The 19,218-nt window shown below is 40.1% G+C and overlaps 1 protein-coding gene across 3 annotated transcripts in view; it reads right to left on the reverse strand.

The window, feature by feature from the left end:
- The window catches only part of PPP2R3A (protein phosphatase 2 regulatory subunit B''alpha), a 210,498-nt gene that overhangs the window by 111,542 nt on the left and 79,738 nt on the right, over positions 1 to 19,218 (reverse strand). For all 3 annotated transcript variants that reach the window (XM_059920276.1, XM_059920277.1, XM_059920278.1), the window contains 3 exons: positions 18,951 to 19,217; positions 10,575 to 10,678; positions 4,517 to 4,619 (listed from right to left, as the gene is read on the reverse strand). In XM_059920276.1, coding sequence (XP_059776259.1) covers positions 4,517 to 4,619; positions 10,575 to 10,678; positions 18,951 to 19,217 — 474 coding nt within the window. The remainder of the gene's footprint in view (positions 1 to 4,516; positions 4,620 to 10,574; positions 10,679 to 18,950; position 19,218) is intronic.

Genomic DNA, 19,218 nt, shown 5'->3' on the forward strand with positions numbered 1-19,218 from the left:
GTTGTGGCTCGTGGGCTCTAGACCACAGGCTCAGTAGTTGTGGCACATGGGCTTAGGTACTCCGCAGCATGTGGGATCTTCCCAGACCAGGGCTCAAGCCCATGTCCCCTGCGTTGGCAGGTGGGTTCTCAACCACTGCACCACCAGTGAAGTCCCTACAATTACTTTTCTTTATAGTTCTATCAACTTTAGACAATATCTATTATTCTTTGCTAGGGAAGATGAGGATTTAGCTCATTTAAACTGTCCCACTTTACTCCCCTTACCCAATATTTGAGGTTATGATTTTTAGTTCTTGTATTGGTTATCTTTGTAAACTGCAAATAATCTATTTATACATTTAATTTTCACCCCATTCATCTTAGTGCCTTAATTTCCTTTTACAAAGGATGATGATTATAGCACGCTTACCCTTATTTTCTCTTCTCCCTCTTTTTCTCCTTCACATTTTGTTGGCAATATTTTGACTTTTACATTGTTCAGGCTGTTTAAATACTGTTCTGCAACCATAGTAAAATTTTCTACAGTTAATCCATAGGGTGACTTTAGGTGTTATACATTAAAATATTTTATGACATTTTGACTATATAAATATTGTTGAATGCTAAGTTAAGCAGCATATAAGGAATGCATTTCATTTCTTATTGGTCCAACATCATGTCCCTTGGGGGCATTCAAAGGAGAATGTTCCAGGCATTGAGGTTAGATGAACTTCCTTTTCTTACCCTCCATCAGTTGTTTATAATCATGTCACATTTCAGTTTGCTTTGTGTTTATACATGACTGTCTTACAGTTTTTTCATTTTTCAAGGAGTTTCTAATTGCTTTTCTTTAGCTTGTTGATACACAATGCTGCATCTTCACCATACTCTCCAGTTTCCCTGTTCTCACATGTAACAACTATCCTCTTCTACCTCCCTTTCCAGAGAAATCCTCCACCTTCTCTATTCTGGACTGGCTGTTCTTCAGTTGCCAACCTGGGACTTAATTTCACTGCTTCTCTGGATTGAATCCACTGTTTCCTGGATCTCATGCATTTCTCCTTTTTGGTTTACTTAATTTGCTGTAGAATATATTCCAGTAACTCTCTAAGAAAACAGGAGATAAACTTTCTGAGTTTTTAAATGTCTTTATTCTAACCTCATATCCGATTGATAACTTGGCAGGATGTAGAAATCTGAATTCATATCCATTTCCCCAGAGTTGCCAATGAGAATCTAATACCACCCCGATTCTTATTCTTATTAAGGTGACCTGGTTTTTCTCTCTGGGGGATTCCAGTGGTTTTCTAAAATTTCAAGAGGACTTGTTTATGTATGTCTTTTTTTTATTCATTGTGTTTGGCACTCAGAGGCTCCTTTCAACCAGAAGATTTATATACTGTATATTCTGGTTCTGTGGGCAGTGACTGGAGGCAACATGAGAGGCTGGGATGGGAGGGTCACATTCTGTTTTTGATCAGATGATGGTTACACAGGCATGTTGTATTTCCCCAAGAAAGGAAACAGGAATCCCAAGGAATCCCACTGGGTTCCTGCTCTCTGGACCCATCCTATCACTCCAGTCTTTCCAATTCTCTCCATCCTGTATTATTTCCTTGAGGACTCTATATTATTTCTTTGATGATTTCCTTCTCTCCGTTTCTTCCCTTCTTTCTTCCTCAGATTCCAGTTAGTTAGATGTTGAAATTCTTGAATTGGTCCTTTATGTCTTCTCTTCTGTCTCTCTCTTTCTCCCCCATCTGTGAGTTTGTGTGTGCCAGAGATATCCTTAACTTTAGTTTCCAGGCCTTATGTTGAAATTTAAAATTTTGGCACTTACATTTTAAAATTCAAACAGCTCTTTCTTGTGTCAGCATCTATTCTTGTTTTATATAATCTCCCTGAATATAGTAATTATTTTTTAAAAATGCCTTTTTAGAACAGTTTTAGCCTTACAGAAAAATTGAGAAGACAGTATAAAGTTCCCATATATCTGCACCCAGGTCCCTAATTATTAACATCTTACATTAGCATTTGCTATAATTAATAAGCCAATATTGATACATTATTATTACTATTATTCAAGGCCATACTTAATTCACATTTCCTTAGTTGTTACCTAATGTATTTTTTTCTGTTCTAGGATCTCATATTACATTTAGCTGTTGTGCCTCCTTACGCTCCTTCCGGCTAAGACAGTTTTTCAGACTTCCCTTCTTTCTGACGATCTTGACAGTTTTGATGAATACTGGCCAGACACTATCTAGGATGTTCCTCTACTGGAATTTGTCTTAACATGCTCTATTGTTTGTTTTGTTAATTTGTCAGGCTGCACTTTACATTTGGGAGCCAGGTAAGGAGTCAACTGGTCAACTGCTCTGTACACCAGCCTTCAATGATTCCCCAATTCTAATACTTCTCATCAGCTCTGCCAACTCCGAGTTTACAGCCTCTCTGGGATCCTAATGAGCAGAGTGGAAAAGAGTAGCTCACTTCTCCACTGCAGCCCATACACAGCCCCTCGTTCCGGGCTGTGGTCTCCTTAGCCTGCTTCTGCTTTCTATCTTCAAGGAATATTACGTATCTTGTATACTGATTTTTTTCCTCCTCTGTTCCTCTGTGCCATTCTATTAACTTTCATGGGTTTATTCCTTTTAAATATCTATATTTTAACTGGAGGGGTTTGGAAAAGAATGGGAGGAGAATGTATCAGTCTGTCATCTTTTACCAGAAGACTCCATATGTCCACTTCTTATATGAAAATAAAACTTCTCCTTACATTTAAGGGAAGGAAGTAAAAATGTCCACTAACTCATAATTTTGTTGTTTGTTCATAATTCTCTTGGTACAGCTTAATTTATATTCCTGTCAAAGCTTTTATTAAAGCTTCTGATAAAACTCAGTCAAGGTAGGTCCCCATAGGAAAAAGAATTCACCCATATGAACCTTTCACGAAGCAATTATGTGTAGAGTCGTGGGGAGGTTAAGGGAACAAACAAGGGAGTGGAAGGCACCAGGGATGAGCAACAGAAAGATATTGTTACAATCCCTAGGGCCAAAGGGACAAGGGGAGGAACAGAGCTACAGGAGCCCAGTAGGCACTACAACTGTGGAGAAGCGGCCATCCAGCAGAAGCTGTATTATAGAGAAATACAGTTACTGTGCTGAAGCAAAGAGTTGGGAAGAAATGCTAACTTCTTTCTTTTCTGCCCTCCCACCTCCTGGCGGTGCTATCCATCTGCCAGACCCAACCAGAAGCTATTAGGGGAAGGGGGCCAAAAAGATGCAGTTTGTAAGAGACAGAGCACGGCTGCGAATGGATTGAGCTGGTGAGGGTGAGGCGTAGCTGGAGAACTTTCACAAAACATAAATAGGAACACATAATATTGGATATTATGTATGACGATCTTGATTAAATGTAAGAAACTATTATCAGTCCTCATTCCCATGAACACTTTTTAAAGGGGAACAAAAACATGTAGCAGATGAGTCTAAGGATAATCAAGGCTATCATGCAAATTAAGACAAGCTCAAAAACGCTGCACACAAAATAAATTACAACCAAACTTCATTTTCTGAACATGTAAAACTGTTCCAACAACTAGAAATCTATGTCATACAGTGTTAGAAGTCAGGATAGTGGTTCCCCTAGGGCAGCAGTGACTGGGAGGGAGCATGAAGAGCTTTGGGGGTACTGGTAATTTTTGGTTATTCATCTGGGTGCTAGTTACACAGATGTGCTCACATTGTGAAAATTAATTGATGCACTGTGATTAGTGTGTCTTTTTGTGTATGTATGTTGCAATTCAACAAAAATCTATTAAAAAAAAATGATGGTAGCCACGAATACAACTTAAAAAAACCTGCACTACGTTAATGCATCTTTCTGCCCTTCTTTAGGTATCCTAACTAACAGTAAACAAGGATTTACTAGAACAACTAAAAAAATGATGTGCATTCAACAGAAATGAAAGGCAGGTCTCAGCTTCAAGTAATTTGTGAACTACTTAGAAAAATGTAATATTTAAATATGAAATTAAGAATATTAACAAGCAATGTATCAGGCTATGAAGAATGCTATAATAAAAACAGATCCAGTATTGGCATGCAATTGATTCTCATCAGAAGGCCTGGATATAAATATTCCCCAAGTGGGCTCTTTCTGTTGGAGATCTCTTTCTCTTTAACCTTAACAGAGGTCTACTCGGCTAGGCCAATCGCCTAGTTTCAGAAGGTGCTTCTATGACTGCTGTGGGTGGGCAAGAGGAGAGGCTGAGTAAGGCCTCTCTCTTCTGCTTCAGTGGGAGTAGCCCTGTTTTATCTGTTTCATACTATTATCTGTTTATACTATTATCAGTGTTAATTTTCTCTAAACAAAAGGATTTTGCTGCTGAAACAAGCTTGGGAACAACTCGTCTAGAAATCTGACCTCTAAATTTGTATATCTCAGTTGACATATCTCACAGTTGAAAAAATTTTAAAAGCCTCTGAAACTCTAAAAATAAAACCCATTTTTAAAAGGAAATGAAAATTACCTGAAGTAAAGGAATAAAATCATCCTGTTCTAGATAGCTGCAGCTGGGCTTTGCAAGAAGACAAATAAACTTAGAGGCATCATCATGATGGTTACTCAGCAACCTAGAAAAGAAACAATTGCTTAGGAAGACTGGCTACTATGAACAATGACTACAACATCAATAGTTGGTAATTTCAGTCTGATCTGAAGGCCGTTTAGATCAAGAATCAAGTGCTCTCTTTTCAGTGATTAAAAAAAAGGAAAATTTTCCATGCTCTTGATTTTGTCGAAGGGCCATCTTAATAAAAGCTCAACAACAAGACGGTACATTATTTTTGTAGAATGCTTCTGAGACCACAGAGTCAACTGAACTAATGCATGTAAAAATACACTTGAAGGAGAATGTCTGTTTCAGGTTAGCTCAGAGCATCTGGAACCAGAACTCCAGAGCTGCCCACTGGGAGGGAACACATCTGATGGACCACTACATACCATATAAGACATGAACTTCTGCTTGTCCAGGTTGGCAGACATATTCAGGACTAACCTGATAGGGGGCTTTTGAAATTAGACTTTGAAGGACCAGACTTAAGAAGAAAATGAAGGCCCTATTAAATATTCAAGTTCTAAGAATTCCTCACATCCAATTAATTGCTCAACATTTCCATCTGGATGCTATACTCTGACAGCAAAGTCAAAATAGCGAAAACCAAATTTAAAATCTTCCTCTCTAAGTCATAGATGTCTATTTTTGTTAATGGTGGTACCACTCCAAGTTATCTGGGCTTGAAAATTTGAAGTCATTTTAAACTTATTTCTCTTCCTTATTCTCCACATCCAATTAGTTTCCAACCTTTCTTGCTTTTCTTCCTTAATCATTTATTGAATGCTAATTGTGTGCCAGATACTGTGTCTGGCCTTGTGAATACTTGAAATACAAAGAAAATAAGACATGGTTTTGTGCCCTGTAAGGAGCTTACAGTCTAGTGAAAGAGCTACACCAATAAGATTATATGCCTGTATAATCTTATTACAGAAGTAATAAACTCAGGGTGTCATGGAAAGACACAGGAGGACCAGTGAAATTCCCTGAAGAGTTGTGAAGTAGGAAAGTGGGCTGTTGCAGATCAAGAGGGTTGCATGTACAAAGACCTGGTGTGAGACTGCACAGATTATTTGAGCAGCTGCAAGCACTGGGGTGGTAAGGGAAGGGGACATGAGCATGTAGGATTGGACCCTGGAGGCCCTTTTATGTTAGGTCAAGAAGCCTGGACTTTCGCCTACTCGCAGAAGAATTTTAACTTGGACTGTCACATGATCAGATGTGTTTTTCATAAATATCAAGCAGAAATCTTTCCAAGGGCCTGAGCATGGCTACTGGCAGTGGGAGACAAAGAGAAAGGGGCAAATATGGTTCAAGTGAAAGGAAACGGTAGTTGATAGGTGTGGAGGGGTAAAAGGGGGGAAGTCCATGATGACTCCCAGGTTTCTATCTTAGACCACTAGGTGCTTGGAATTTGGGATGGGAATACTAGAGTCCTGAGGAATATTTCCTCAAAAAATTTTAGACAACCATTCCTTCCTTCCTATTTCTGTTTTATCGTCAACTCCAGGGTCTTATTACTTCATGCTGAGACTTTTAGAAGGGAAGAGGGTCATAACAGGCTTCAGTGTCCATCCAACCTCACATCATGGACAATTCATCATTCTAAAACATTCTCTGATTATATAATTCCCTTTTCCAAAAATGTTCAACAGTTTTCTACCACTTATATGAGTAAGTCTAGATGTCTAAGTTGGGCATTTAAGGCCCTCTTTAATTAGGCTAGAGTCTGCCTATCTCACCACTTTGCTAAATGAAACGTCCACTCCGGGCAGCTGGCCTGACCCACTCTTCTCTGAGCGTGCTGTGTGCATTCTTGCCTCGGTGCCATTTCTCATGCTGTTTTACTCTCCTAGAATACCACCTCTCCCAACTTTGCTATCTGAACGCTGGCTATTCTTTAAGGTCCAGATAATAAACTACCTCTTTCAAAAAGCCTTCTCTGACAACTAAATTCCTTACTGATCTTTGTACTATTTAATTTGTATGTATTACATACACCATTGTACCATGAACTTTCTTTTATTTCTCTGGCACCTAAAGGGCAGGCAAAGTTATAGCTCTTTTTTTCCCTTAGCACTAGACATAGTGACTTTCACATTGAAGATTCTCAAAAAATGTTTGTGATCTAACAGATATACCCTTAACTGACTTCATTTGTGATTATTAAAGCCATAGAACGATCTTTATATTTATTTTCCTTATCATTCTTCAGCATGCTCAGGACCCCCAAAGTTAAATAAATATACATTTCAGAAAAAGATTAGTGAAATAGGTGTTGATGGGAATCACCTCTTAGGATAAGAAAATGGGTGGGATGATCACAACAAAAAGGCAGTGAGGTATAGCACCACCAAGTACAAACTGCACAGACGTGACAGATGAGAGATTCTCTAAGAGGGAAAAGTCAAATCAGGTAGGGCCTTTTGCTATCAGAAGCATGAATCAGAGAGAAAAGGTGAATTCTGATTCTCAGCCAATGCTAGTGGCTGGTGAACTCTATAAGGCAGGAGAAAAAGAGATTTAAAAAAGTCGTGAAAGCTGGAGAAAGAAGGTAAACATAGCTGTTCTAAACTATCTTCCAGAGCTCTTAGGACGAAATATTGTTTTGTTAGTGGACAAATGACACTTTGACATGAAAAGGTAAGAGGAAGTAAAGCATAAAAAAGCTGGGACAATATTACTGACTCAGTGTAAGAGGAGCTCTGTCACAAAGCTAGTAAACTGGGAACTCAAAAAGAAAAGCTGTGGAGCAATGCCTTTCCCCTAAAAATGTCTTGACTGTAAGAGAAACAGATGTCAAAGTACAGATATGAAATGGGCAGCAGAGCAGGGAAGGGAAGGGGAGCAGAGGCAGGGGAACAAGAGCCTGTTAAGGTGTTCATGCTCAAACCACTCAGAGGAGGGCTCAGAAGCTTCCACCCCATAAACACTGGGACAGGAGGCAAACTATTTCCCGTTTTGCTGTTAACTTTTGTATTTGACTTTCCCCCCAAGATTATATAGAGCCTATTATTGGAGCAAGTCAGCATGTGTATGTATATGCCAATATGTTTTAATTCTGTGTCATTATCTGCCAGTTGTTTTTTTTTTAATTTTTAAAAATTTATTTTTTGGCTGCGCGCGGGCTTTCTCTAGTTGCGGTGAGCGGGGGCTACTCTTCGTTGTGGTGTGCAGGCTTCTCCTTGCGGTGGCTTTTCTTGTTGTAGAGTATGGGCTCTAGGCACGTGGGCCTCCGTAGTAGTGTCACGCGGGCCCTAGAGCGCACGGGCTTCAGTAGTTGTGGCGCCCGGGCTTAGTTGCTCCGTGGCATGTGGGATTTTCTCGGACCAGGGATCGAACCCGTGTCCCCTGCACTGGCAGGTGAATTCTTAACCACTGCGCCACCAGGGAAGCCCTACCAGTTATTTTTTTGTACTTGAAGTTTTATATACTATACTTGGACCCAAGTCACTTTATGCAAAGGGTACAGTTTGTAAAAAATTATAAAAATAAACACATGTCTTCTTTAAGGTCAGTGTGGTAATTCAAACCATCCCGCTTAGTTGCTTTGTCTCCCAAAATAGCCATACTTGGGTCTCCTTTAAAGCACCCTGGTTTTTAAAAGGCATTTTAAGTGCTGAGAAAGGAGCTCCCACTAGAGGGCGCTCCAGTCGTTACAGTATCTGGCCAGAAAATAAAGCTTTGATACAGAGACATCACAGGTTTCTGTTCATAGAATTTTTTTTTTAAATTTTTTAATGAAAAAAGACAGGGACAGTTGCTCATGCTGTATAACTTCATAAGCAGTTTCCTGTAGTAACTGAAAATGAAGACTTGTGCTTCAAGTCTTTTTTTGCCTTTTGCCTTTGCAGAAATAATCTCTTTTCCTTAGAGATAAAATGAAAATGATTCATCTCAATAAAGGAATACAGCTGTTGCAGGTGCTGCTGCTCTGTCCACCAACAGAAATGTCCACCCTATCCCGGTGACATGAAGTCTAAGACAAAAAAACTGGCTGTTACTTTCCTTAATATTATGCAGTTAACTGCCGATAAACAAGTTGATTACTAGTTTTTCTTTGATAGTCAGCCTCAGGCTCACAAACATACGGTCCTAGCATATTCAAAATAACTTAGAATGTAAGTAGTTATAGTTCTTCTCTCTGGCCCTAATTTTTTATAGAATGAACTACTTCCCCCGCCCCCCCTGCTTTTTAATCTCCCAGCTTCTTCAACACTTTCTCTGAAATAATCATAACTCACTTCTTGCTGCTTTCCCAGATTGTTAGATGGCTTTTGCCAACAATGCTGAACTAAATGGCTGAAGATACCCAGGACAACAGCTGTGTAACATCCCTATTCTTTCTATCCCTTGTTCACACTCCACCTGAGGCATTTTTCAGGGCCTGGCACCTACCAGGGGGAGAGGAGCTAGCTCAATAAAAGCTAGAACATCTACACATTTCAAGATCTTCAGTTCTGCTACTGTTATACACTGATTTCTAATAACAACAATAATAATTAATAATAGACAAGCAGACCACACAGCTGGAGTCCTGGCTTTACCGGTGGGGAAAGGAGAGGGAATCCAAGCTGACCCCCCTATTGTTCAGGCCCTTGGCTCTATTTTCTTCCCTCAGGTTCTAGGGTGCCAGAGACAGCCAGAATGGCAAATGCCAATTCTTTTACTGGTTTACTCCTAATTAGTGCTTTTTTGCTAATTCTAGACCCCAAGGAATTCTTCTACTTTTATGACTGCACACACACAAAAATTTTTTTAAGATATTTATCTAGCTGTTTCCTATTTGCTATAGGAGAGGTGGAATGGTGACCATGGCCCTGACTTTGCAGGGTCATCCTGCTGGTATATAAGGAGTGGTTCTAGTCCTAGGGCCATTCTAGTCCTTGGTATTTGAACAACTTAGAACTATTCCCTGTAACAAAATGACTAAAATTCACCTAGAAAACATGAAGCATTTATAACTTTTAGCTTTGATGTCGTTCTTTAAAAGAAGTCCATTAACTGGTAGTCTTATATCCCCTGATCACTTTAGTTCTATTGTAATGAAAGAAGAACTTGGTGAACTCAACTTGCTGCTAGATTTTTCAAAATAAGAATACAGTTATTAATCACCTATTATGTTCTCAAGCATTATATTACTAAGGGCTTTGAGGTGGCATGAAAGAATCAGAAGAATCTGTAAGCTGAATTTTGCTGCTATTATATGTTGATTTTAAATAATGATGATGATGATAGTGACATCAGGTGAACAGCATTTCCTGATAGTTCATCAGGAAGGGTATCTAGCCCAGAAAAGGTGAGAAGAGCATATTTAAAGAAGGCTGATCAGTTAAAAGAGGTAGAAGGGGCATGCTATAACAGTCTCTTAAATTGATAAATATATCAAGAAATAACTTCTAAAGAAGAAAGAAGGGAGAAAAAAATAAAAGAGAGAAGAAAGTTGGATTTGAATTCAAGAAAACTTGTCAGGATGTTAAAATCCAGGAGTATCTTGATAGATGTACTATTCCTTTGTTCCTTAACTGGAGCTTTCAAAAAGTAATAACTAAAATCTACTAGAATTCAGCTATTTTTAAGAAATCGACTACATACAATTCTAAATTTGATCACATGAGAATGGAAGCATGTGACATGTGTGGTTTGCTCCCCTTAAAGGAGCATTTATGTCACTGCTGCAAAAGTCAAATCCTAAGACTCAAATTGTTAACAAGTGAAACTAAGAAACTACCAAACAGTTATTAAAGAAGTATTTCTGAAGATCTGTTTTACCGATTAGAGACATGTAAGATAAAGGCTTAGGGAAAGAATTTGTGTGTGGGCATAAAAAATTGTGAATCATTGAATTTTACTTGTTGAAACAAAGGATAAGGGGAAAATTAATAAATGAGTAAAATAAGTGACTTTTATAAAGCATGTCATGAGGACTGGACAATTCCTTGCCCAGCCCCAGAGTAACTGCTCTCATACTTACTTTCTCCACATGGCAATGAATGACTGTGCTGACACAAATCCTGTCCTCTCTCCCCCTGCAGCCCTGAACATGGGGGTTTTCCAATAAAGAGGACAGCCACAGACCTGCAAATAAAGCACAAATACAGTGTAAGCCAAGGGGCAGTGAAGAGATGACGTGGCCAAAGAAAGGGCCTTTGTGGCTTTTACCCTTCATGCCACAGTGGACAGAAGGGCCCTTGGAGGAGCAAAACTGGGGCAGAGGCAGATACATCAGCTGGGGTAGATTCAGCAAGACAGAGGGGAAACAAAATAAGAAGATGACATGTTTAACGAAGAAAATGAAAATCCATTTGCCTTTTCTTCAAGTGCATTTATAGTGATGTTTCTTTCCCCTAACCTGAAAAAGCAACCAGTCTCCCTCCCTTCCTACCACTCTTACATCATATATTTTCTACCTTTGGAAAAAAAAAAGAAGTGACTGAAAGTCATGGTTGTGTATGGCTTCCTTCCTATGGCAGGAATATACAGCCACCTTTATTGCTCACTCACTTGGTGTCAATACACTCTATCACCTCTCTCCCTCTCTCCTTTGCTTATTGTGTTATTAAGCCCCAGGTGCAAAAAGAATCAGAAAAGCCTGGACTGTTCAAGAAAACAGCTATAAGTCTATTTAAATGGATACAATTCAGGTGAAAGCTGAAAGGCAAAAATTAAAATGCTATTATTTATTTAGAAGATACCACAAACGACTACATATTATAAAAGCCTTAGAAAGAACTAAAATACAGTACCCTAAAAGATAATGATTTTTCTCCTCAATAAAAAAGCTCTTTCAATTAAGAAAAATTATTCTTATACTCTTACAAGAGACAGTCTGTACCAAATTAACGTGCTTTTTTTCTAGAGGGAAAATTCTTCCAAGTAATAATAATATCTAAATATTAGCGGAGAAATAGTCTCTAAATGATCCCAATTTTGTATATACACATAAAATGTATTCCCAAATCTGAAGCTCTTCAAAGAGTCACATCTTGTCATTGGATAAAGATATTCTTATTATTCATATTAGATATAGGATCTGTTGAGCCTTATTCTACAAAGGGAAGCTTCCCCTCTGACAGATGACTGGATGTGAACCCACATCAGGTTGAAGTGAAGCTGCTCCTGATGTGAGGCCTCAGTGCATGGGGGATCCCCACAGAAGCCTGCATAGTACCTCATCTGAGATCAGTTATGCTGAGAGAATGCCCAGGGCTGCTGGTTTCATGTCAGAGATGAGGATATGGATGGTGAGATTCAGGCCAAGGGAGGTAAGTACAGGGCAGAAATAAGAGATTGCTTCTGCCAGGGCCACTAAAGCATGTTCTGCAAGCAGGATGGAATTTAAGATTTCTTAAGTCCAGAGGTCAAATACCTCCACTGAGGTCAAGAATGAGGGAAAGGTGTTGCTTAGCAAACAAATGGATTTTGTTTATTGTATAAATTATGACTGCCAAGGTACAAAGCTTACAATTAACATACTTTGGGTGGTAACTGTCAAATCCACTTTCCCCAATCCCAATCCTTCCTTTCATGCAGAATGGTGGTTTGCCAAGAAAATGCTCTTAAATATGACAGGCTGTTGGTAGCTGCTGGGAAAGTTGAAAGAATAGCCTGTATTATGGAGGTGGGGGGTGCAGAGCCACAAAAAGGGAGAAAATACAAGGAGAGACTGGAACTGGCTTGCCAAGGTGCTTGAAGCTCCCACCACTAGAGTCACTACAGATTTTTCAGAATTGGAAGGGATCAGGAATCTTCTAGTTCATCCTTGGGAAGTGGTCACCAGCTCAGCGAAACACTTCCAGGGACTGTGCACTTACTATCTCCCGTGGGGCTACTTCCACTATTAAAAACTTTCATTTCCTTGGATTACGGTCTTTTATTCAGAAGACTCCGGTTAAAATGTGTACATGTCAGCTCATAAAGAGTAGTAAATCACTGGGCTTAACATTTACAAATTTTTTATGACCCAAAGGCAGAATCCTAAGAGATAAGGTACAGAATAGATATGTTTTGAAGTAGATGGGAAAGGGCTGACCTGTTTTTCTTGTAGTGGGTCACCCTGAGCAGCCAAGGGTTGGGCAACATGAGGGTATCGGGCCCTTGGAGAAAATGCCAAAAGAAAAAACTGGAAGGGCAGTGGATGGCAAGGGCTGCAGACATTACACTTTGACCATTTAAAAACAATGTATGGCTGGCCTGCATCTGCTTAAGAACAAAGGATTAAGATAAAGGGAGTGAGCGAATAGCCAAAGCAATCTTGAGAAAGAAAAATGGAGCTTGAGGAATCAGACTCCCTGACTTCAGACTATACTACAAAGCTACAGTAATCAAGACAGTACGGTACTGGCACAAAAACAGAAACATAGATCAACAGAACAGGATAGAAAGCCCAGAGATAAACCCACACACATATGGTCACCTTATTTTTGATAAAGGAGGCAAGAATATACAATGGAGAAAAGACAGCCTCTTCAATAAGTGGTGCTGGGAAAACTGGAAAACTACATGTAAAAGAATGAAATTAGAACACTCCCTAACACCATACACAAAAATAAACTCAAAATGGATTAAAGACCTAAATGTAAGGCCAGACACTATCAAACTCTTAGAGGAAAGCATAGGCAGAACACTCTATGACATAAATCACAGCAAGATCCTTTTTGACCCACCTCCTACAGAAATGGAAATAAAAACAAAAATAAACAAATGGGACGTAATGAAACTTAAAAGCTTTTGCACAGCAAAGGAAACCATGAACAAGACGAAAAGACAACTTTCAGAATGGGAGAAAGTATTTGCAAATGAAGCAACTGACAAAGGATTAATCTCCAAAATTTACAAGCAACTCATGCAGCTCAGTATCAAAAAAACAAACAACCCAATTCAAAAATGGGCAGAAGACCTAAACAAACATTTCTCCAAAGATATACAGATTGCCAACAGACACATGAAAGAATGCTCAACATCACTAATCATTAGAGAAATGCAAATCAAAGCTACAATGAGGTATCACCTCACACTAGTCAGAATGGCCATCATCAAAAAAATCTACAAACGGTAAATGCTGGAGAGGGTGTGGAGAAAAGGGAACCCTCTTGCACTGTTGGTGGGAATGTATATTGATACAGCCACTAGGGAGAATAGTATGGAGGTTCCTTAAAAAACTAAAAATAGAACTACCATACGACCCAGCAATCCCACTACTGGGCATATACCCTGAGAAAACCATAATTCAAAAACAGTCATGTACCACAATGTTCACTGCAGCTCTATTTACAATAGCCAGGACATGGAAGCAACCTAAGTGTCCATCAACAGATGAATGGATAAAGAAGATGTGGCACATATATACAATGGAATATTACTCAGCCATAAAAAGAAACGAAATTGAGTCATTTGTAGTGAGGTGGATGGACCTAGAGTCTGTCATACAGAGTGAAGTAAGTCAGAAAGAGAAAAACAAATACCGTATGTTAACACATATATATGGAGTCTAAAAAAAAAGTTGTTCTGAAGAACCTAGGGACAGGACAGGAATAAAGATGCAGACATAGAGAATGGACTTGAGGACACGGGAAGGGGGGAAGGGTAAGCTGGGATGAAGTGAGAGAGTGGCACTGACATATATACACCACCAAATGTGAAATAGATAGCTAGTGGGAAGCAGCCACATAGCACAGGGAGATCAGCTCGGTGCTTTGTGACCACCTAGAGGGGTGGGATAGGGAGGGTGGGAGGGAGATGCAAGAGGGAGGGGATATGGGGATATATGTATACATATAGCTGATTCACTTTGTTATACAGCAGAAACTAACACACCATTGTAAAGCAATTATACTCCAATAAAGATGTTAAAAAAATTTTTTTTAAAAATTAAGTGGGTTTCTTGCAGACAAAAAAAAAAAAAGATAAAGGGAGTCAGGAGATCAATAAGAACCTAAGAAAAAAAGGTAAATGATATCAATCTGAGAGCAACAGAATAGAGACTTTTATAACAAAGGAGAGAACAAGCTCATGTCAAGGCTTTTTACAAAGGAAAAGACTGGATGACAAGTGAGGAGGTACAGGACGCGCTGAAGATGGGTTTAGAAAACTTCGGTTTAGAGGAGCAGGCAAGAGTCAGCGTTGCTGGAGCAAAGAAAACTTGATTGACACCTATAATTTGATCTAAAAATGGCCCAACAACATAAAGAACTGAAAGCAAGGTTGTCTAATGATACATAGGAAGAGATGATCGCCCAATATTTGTAAAGTTCTTTAACATTTTAAAATGTCTCACACCTGTTATTTCATTTGGCCCTGACATGATCCCGTACAGAAGAGGGCAGGTATTTTTATCCAGTTCTGCAGATGAAGAAAAAAAGGTACAGAGAGGCTAGTTTACAGGCCACAGGCACGATGGGTCAAGATGGTACTGTGTCAGCCAGTGAGAGGAGCTGGAGGGCTTTGTACGGTTCAGAAGACTTTCATTCTTTTCCCTCGACTTTCTGTTAGAGGCTAAAACTCAGTGGTGACAAATACTTCCCTTGCTGTTCCTCAGTTTCTGTTCCTATGCTGCTTTTGTCCCTCTTAGATTCATTCTCTAGTCATTTCTTCTCCATCACTACTTAAAGCTGTGGAAAAAAGTACAAACTACACACTGAGAATTTAATCAGAAATGGACATTAATCTCTCCACGCTGTTTGAGGTTGAAGATGAATGAACTAAACTTCACCAACAGATGCAGATTTCATAAACAGAGTTTTCTTTGCACTTAAAAAACAGACCCCAGTCTCTACAGCTACACTTAAGCGTCACGGAGAGTAGACTGTAAACTCAAGCTGGCCTTCCAAGTAGCTTTATAAGAGAGATTTTTTTTTTCTTTTGATGTGGACCATTTTTAAAGTCTTTATTGAATTTGTTACCATATTGCTTCTGTTTTATGTTTTGGTTTTTTGGCTGTGAGGCATGTGTGATCTTAGCTCCCTGACCAGGGATTGAACCCACACCCCCTGCATTGGAAGGCAAAGTCTCAACCACTGGACCACCAGGGAAGGTCCCCCAAGTAGCTTTATAAACTATAAGAATCCATAAGAACGTTCATTTATTGCTCTGACCACCTCCTCCTTCGTTGTCCCCCAGGGGTTGTCTTCTCCATTCCTATAGCCAACCTGTCGTGAGAACACAAGCACACGAGGGCGAGTGATGCAGGCACTGCCAAAGGATGAGGACGGTCTGCAGAGCAAAGAATATAGCGGAAAGTAAGACTGATTCAGTGAGTGCTAACAGACTGGCGTAGCCAAGGAAAAGCTGGATTACATGGCACTAGCTAACTGGAACACATGATTAAATGAATTTTTAAAAAATAAATGATTTTAAGAATAAAGAGGCAAAATCCAATAAAATGAGCTGATACAGTACTTCTGAGGTCATTATACACACATCCTCATCTTTATACGCAATGTTAGTTTTAACTTTTTAAAAGTATGAGCAGTTCACCTTGCTATCTGAGCTGATAATTAAGGTCTAAGAGCAGTGAACACAAATGCTTGGCACCCCTGAATGGAATTTAGGGCTATAATCAAGTACAATTCACACAAGTTAATCAGACATGTATGTGTATACTGGCTATTGTGCCACATGATAATTTGGTATAAACAGTAAATTGTCATGTAAATGCCTGTTACTATGGCTACTAAACAAAATAGTTTTCTATCTTTTTAAACTTCTCTATGTTGTCAGCTTCAACACTGCCAGTTTTTCCTGATGCCACCTATAGATTGATCCTCACTGCCTGTAAATAGGAAAGTCCTCCCTCTGACTCCCCAGCATGTAAACCCCTTCCCTGACTTGACTACGCTCTTTCCTACACTTCTCGTGACCACGTGGAGTCCTCAGGCTCTCTGCTCTCCTCTCACTGTGCATTCACCGTGGAGTGCTGGTGGCCACTGAGCCACAGGCAGGGCAGGGCTACCACCAGCCAGGTGGGAGAGCCAGAGCAGGAGGGTGGAGGCAGCACAGCAGGAAGGCTCCTCAGTCAGGCGCTGGGAATACTTAGAGGAGGAAGGTCGACCCACAGACCTTCAAGACAGAGCAGGCTGCAGGTCTCTGGCAGCGAGGCACTAGTCACTCTGATTGGCTCTCCAGATGTGGGGAGCCCAGCAGACCACCGGGGAACTACCATGTCCCGCAATGTGCAGTTTCTCCTGTTTGCCTGCCCGAAGTGGTCCATGAAACCTCATGTCTCTCTCACACAAATTGTTACCATGTTAGACATACCCTGTTTGGCATTTATGCGATTAACATGTTATCTCCAAATTAGACTTCATTCATCTTTGCTAAATTCTATCTTTTGGATTTAGATTCATCATTCTAGCCCACTCAGATAATTTACCACTTGATTCATAAAATAGCCATCTCTCAAAGCTTGGGGTAAGAAAATGCCAATGTCCTGAAAGAACTTATAACTTATTTGGGTGAATGTAGCTTGGAAGTCAGCTGATGGTATGTTAGCATACGTTCAGGGGAGATAGGGTAGAAACAGCACGATGCAGGAGTCAGAGGACATGTCTCCTGACATGGACAAACTCTGTGACTTCAGGTACATACTTGTAGGACTTCAGTTTCCTCATATGTACAATAGAGGAGAAGCAGGTGAGCTCTTACTTCTGGAATGAAAGAGGTTGTTTTTCACTAGAAACATTCTAAGGGGTCAAAAAGCAAGTTCTAAGATTGAGGGGGTGATGAAAAAAGGAATAAAAAAAGAATTCTTTTTCACTCCCCTTAAAATCACTCTACTTACAAATTATTTAACAGCGGTAACAAATGTTCTGAGGCTAGAGGTAGGAGAGAGGATGGGACATGACAGGGCAGGGGTTCAGGGACGTCTCTCAGGACACAATGGAAGCTAGGTCTTAGAGGATGGGTGATGTGGGAGTGGCAGAGTGGAAGCCCATTTTGGAGGGGAGAACTATGAGAGCCCAAATGCAGAGGCGAGCCTGTGGGAGGGCAGGTGGGTCAGGCCCATGCAGGGAACAGTAGTTTGGGTTTTATCCTCAAAAGCGGTAGTTTTCAAACTTTCAAATATTATTCCTGAAAGCAGAGGAAGCGTTCCCAGTGGAAGGGTGCATGGGGTCTTGGGAACTCCCACTTGGTGTCTAGTTGTCCACATGCAGCCCTTAGCCTACTAAAACCCCTCTGTCTCTTGAAGCACAGCTTGACACCACTGCTAAATCCTGAGATATGATCTGACTCTTCAGTATACATGCATCATAAAAACAGAACCCAAACAAAACAAAGAACTCCTACAGATGGTAGGAATCCCTGAATATTGCTGAGCTGGGGAATGACATGATCAAATATAAACTGATGATTATACTCAGTATTAACTGTTCTAGGAGGAGGCTGGAGGTGTAGAATCTGTTACTAAAGATGTTACAGTAGTCTTAGCATTAGGGACTAAGACCTTAAATTAGAAGCAGTTGGATATATTGAAAAGTATCACAGACTTGCTTCCTTGTGGCAAATCCATTTATTTCTGAGAAGAATTACAGTGTTGAGCTGGCCTAATTGTTCCTTGTCTGGCTTCAGGGCAAGGAGTTATGATCAATGAATGAGAACAAAAAAGAGAGATTTGTATTCAACACAAGGGAAATTTTTCTAACAAGGAAGGCTATTTAATGATGGAACAGGGCTTCCCTGGTGGCGCAGTGGTTAAGAATCCGCCTGCCAATGCAGGGGACACGGGTTCGAGCCCTGGTCCAGGAAGATCCCACATGCCGCGGAGCAACTAAGCCCATGAGCCACAACTATTGAGCCTGCACTCTAGAGCCTGTGAGCCACAACTACTGAATCTGCATGCCACAACTACTGAAGCCCACGTGCCTAGAGCCCATGCTCCACAACAAGAGAAGCCACCGCAATTAGAAGCCCGAGCACCGCAACAAAGAGTAGCCCCTGCTCGTCACAACTAGAGAAAGCCCACATGCAGCAACGAAGATCCAACACAGCCAAAAATAAATAAATAAAATAAAATTAAAAAAAAAAAATGATGGAACAGGCTGCTTGACAACGTAGTGAGTTTCCTGTCACTGAAGGCATTCAAGCAGATAATGAATTTATGTGTTGGTGATGCCATGGATGGAATTCCTATATTAAATGGGAGGATGGACCAGGAGACCACTAAGGCTTTTTTCAAACTTAAGAGTTCCTTGAAGTAGAACCACAGCTAATATATCAGTATCAAATACATTTTTTCAATATGGAAAAAAAGATCTATGTATGCTTATAAACAGAGAGCAAGGAGGCAATAAAGAGAGGGAGATTGGGATTGCTAGAGAAAGGGAGATTATATGTCATTTAGTAGTTATATTACCTTTGCAATTTTTCCCATTTCATAAATGTCTGCTTTCTGATCTTCAATATCCATGAAAGCAGTTTCAATTCTGCTTAGAGTCTGTTCATGATTACTGCAGGCATCGGGGAGTCCTTCAGGGAAGTAGAACCGTGGAATGTTTATGGATAATGTTGCATTCACAACATTATTCACATGAGGAACAGGGGAGAGAGGTTGGGGGCTACTTGCAAAGGTGGCTGGAGGTGGAAGTGGTGTTCCAGGTTTCTTTTCTGGTTTACTTTGAATC

The sequence above is a fragment of the Balaenoptera ricei genome, chromosome 4 (genome assembly GCF_028023285.1).
Source record: "Balaenoptera ricei isolate mBalRic1 chromosome 4, mBalRic1.hap2, whole genome shotgun sequence".
Taxonomy (NCBI): domain Eukaryota; kingdom Metazoa; phylum Chordata; class Mammalia; order Artiodactyla; family Balaenopteridae; genus Balaenoptera; species Balaenoptera ricei.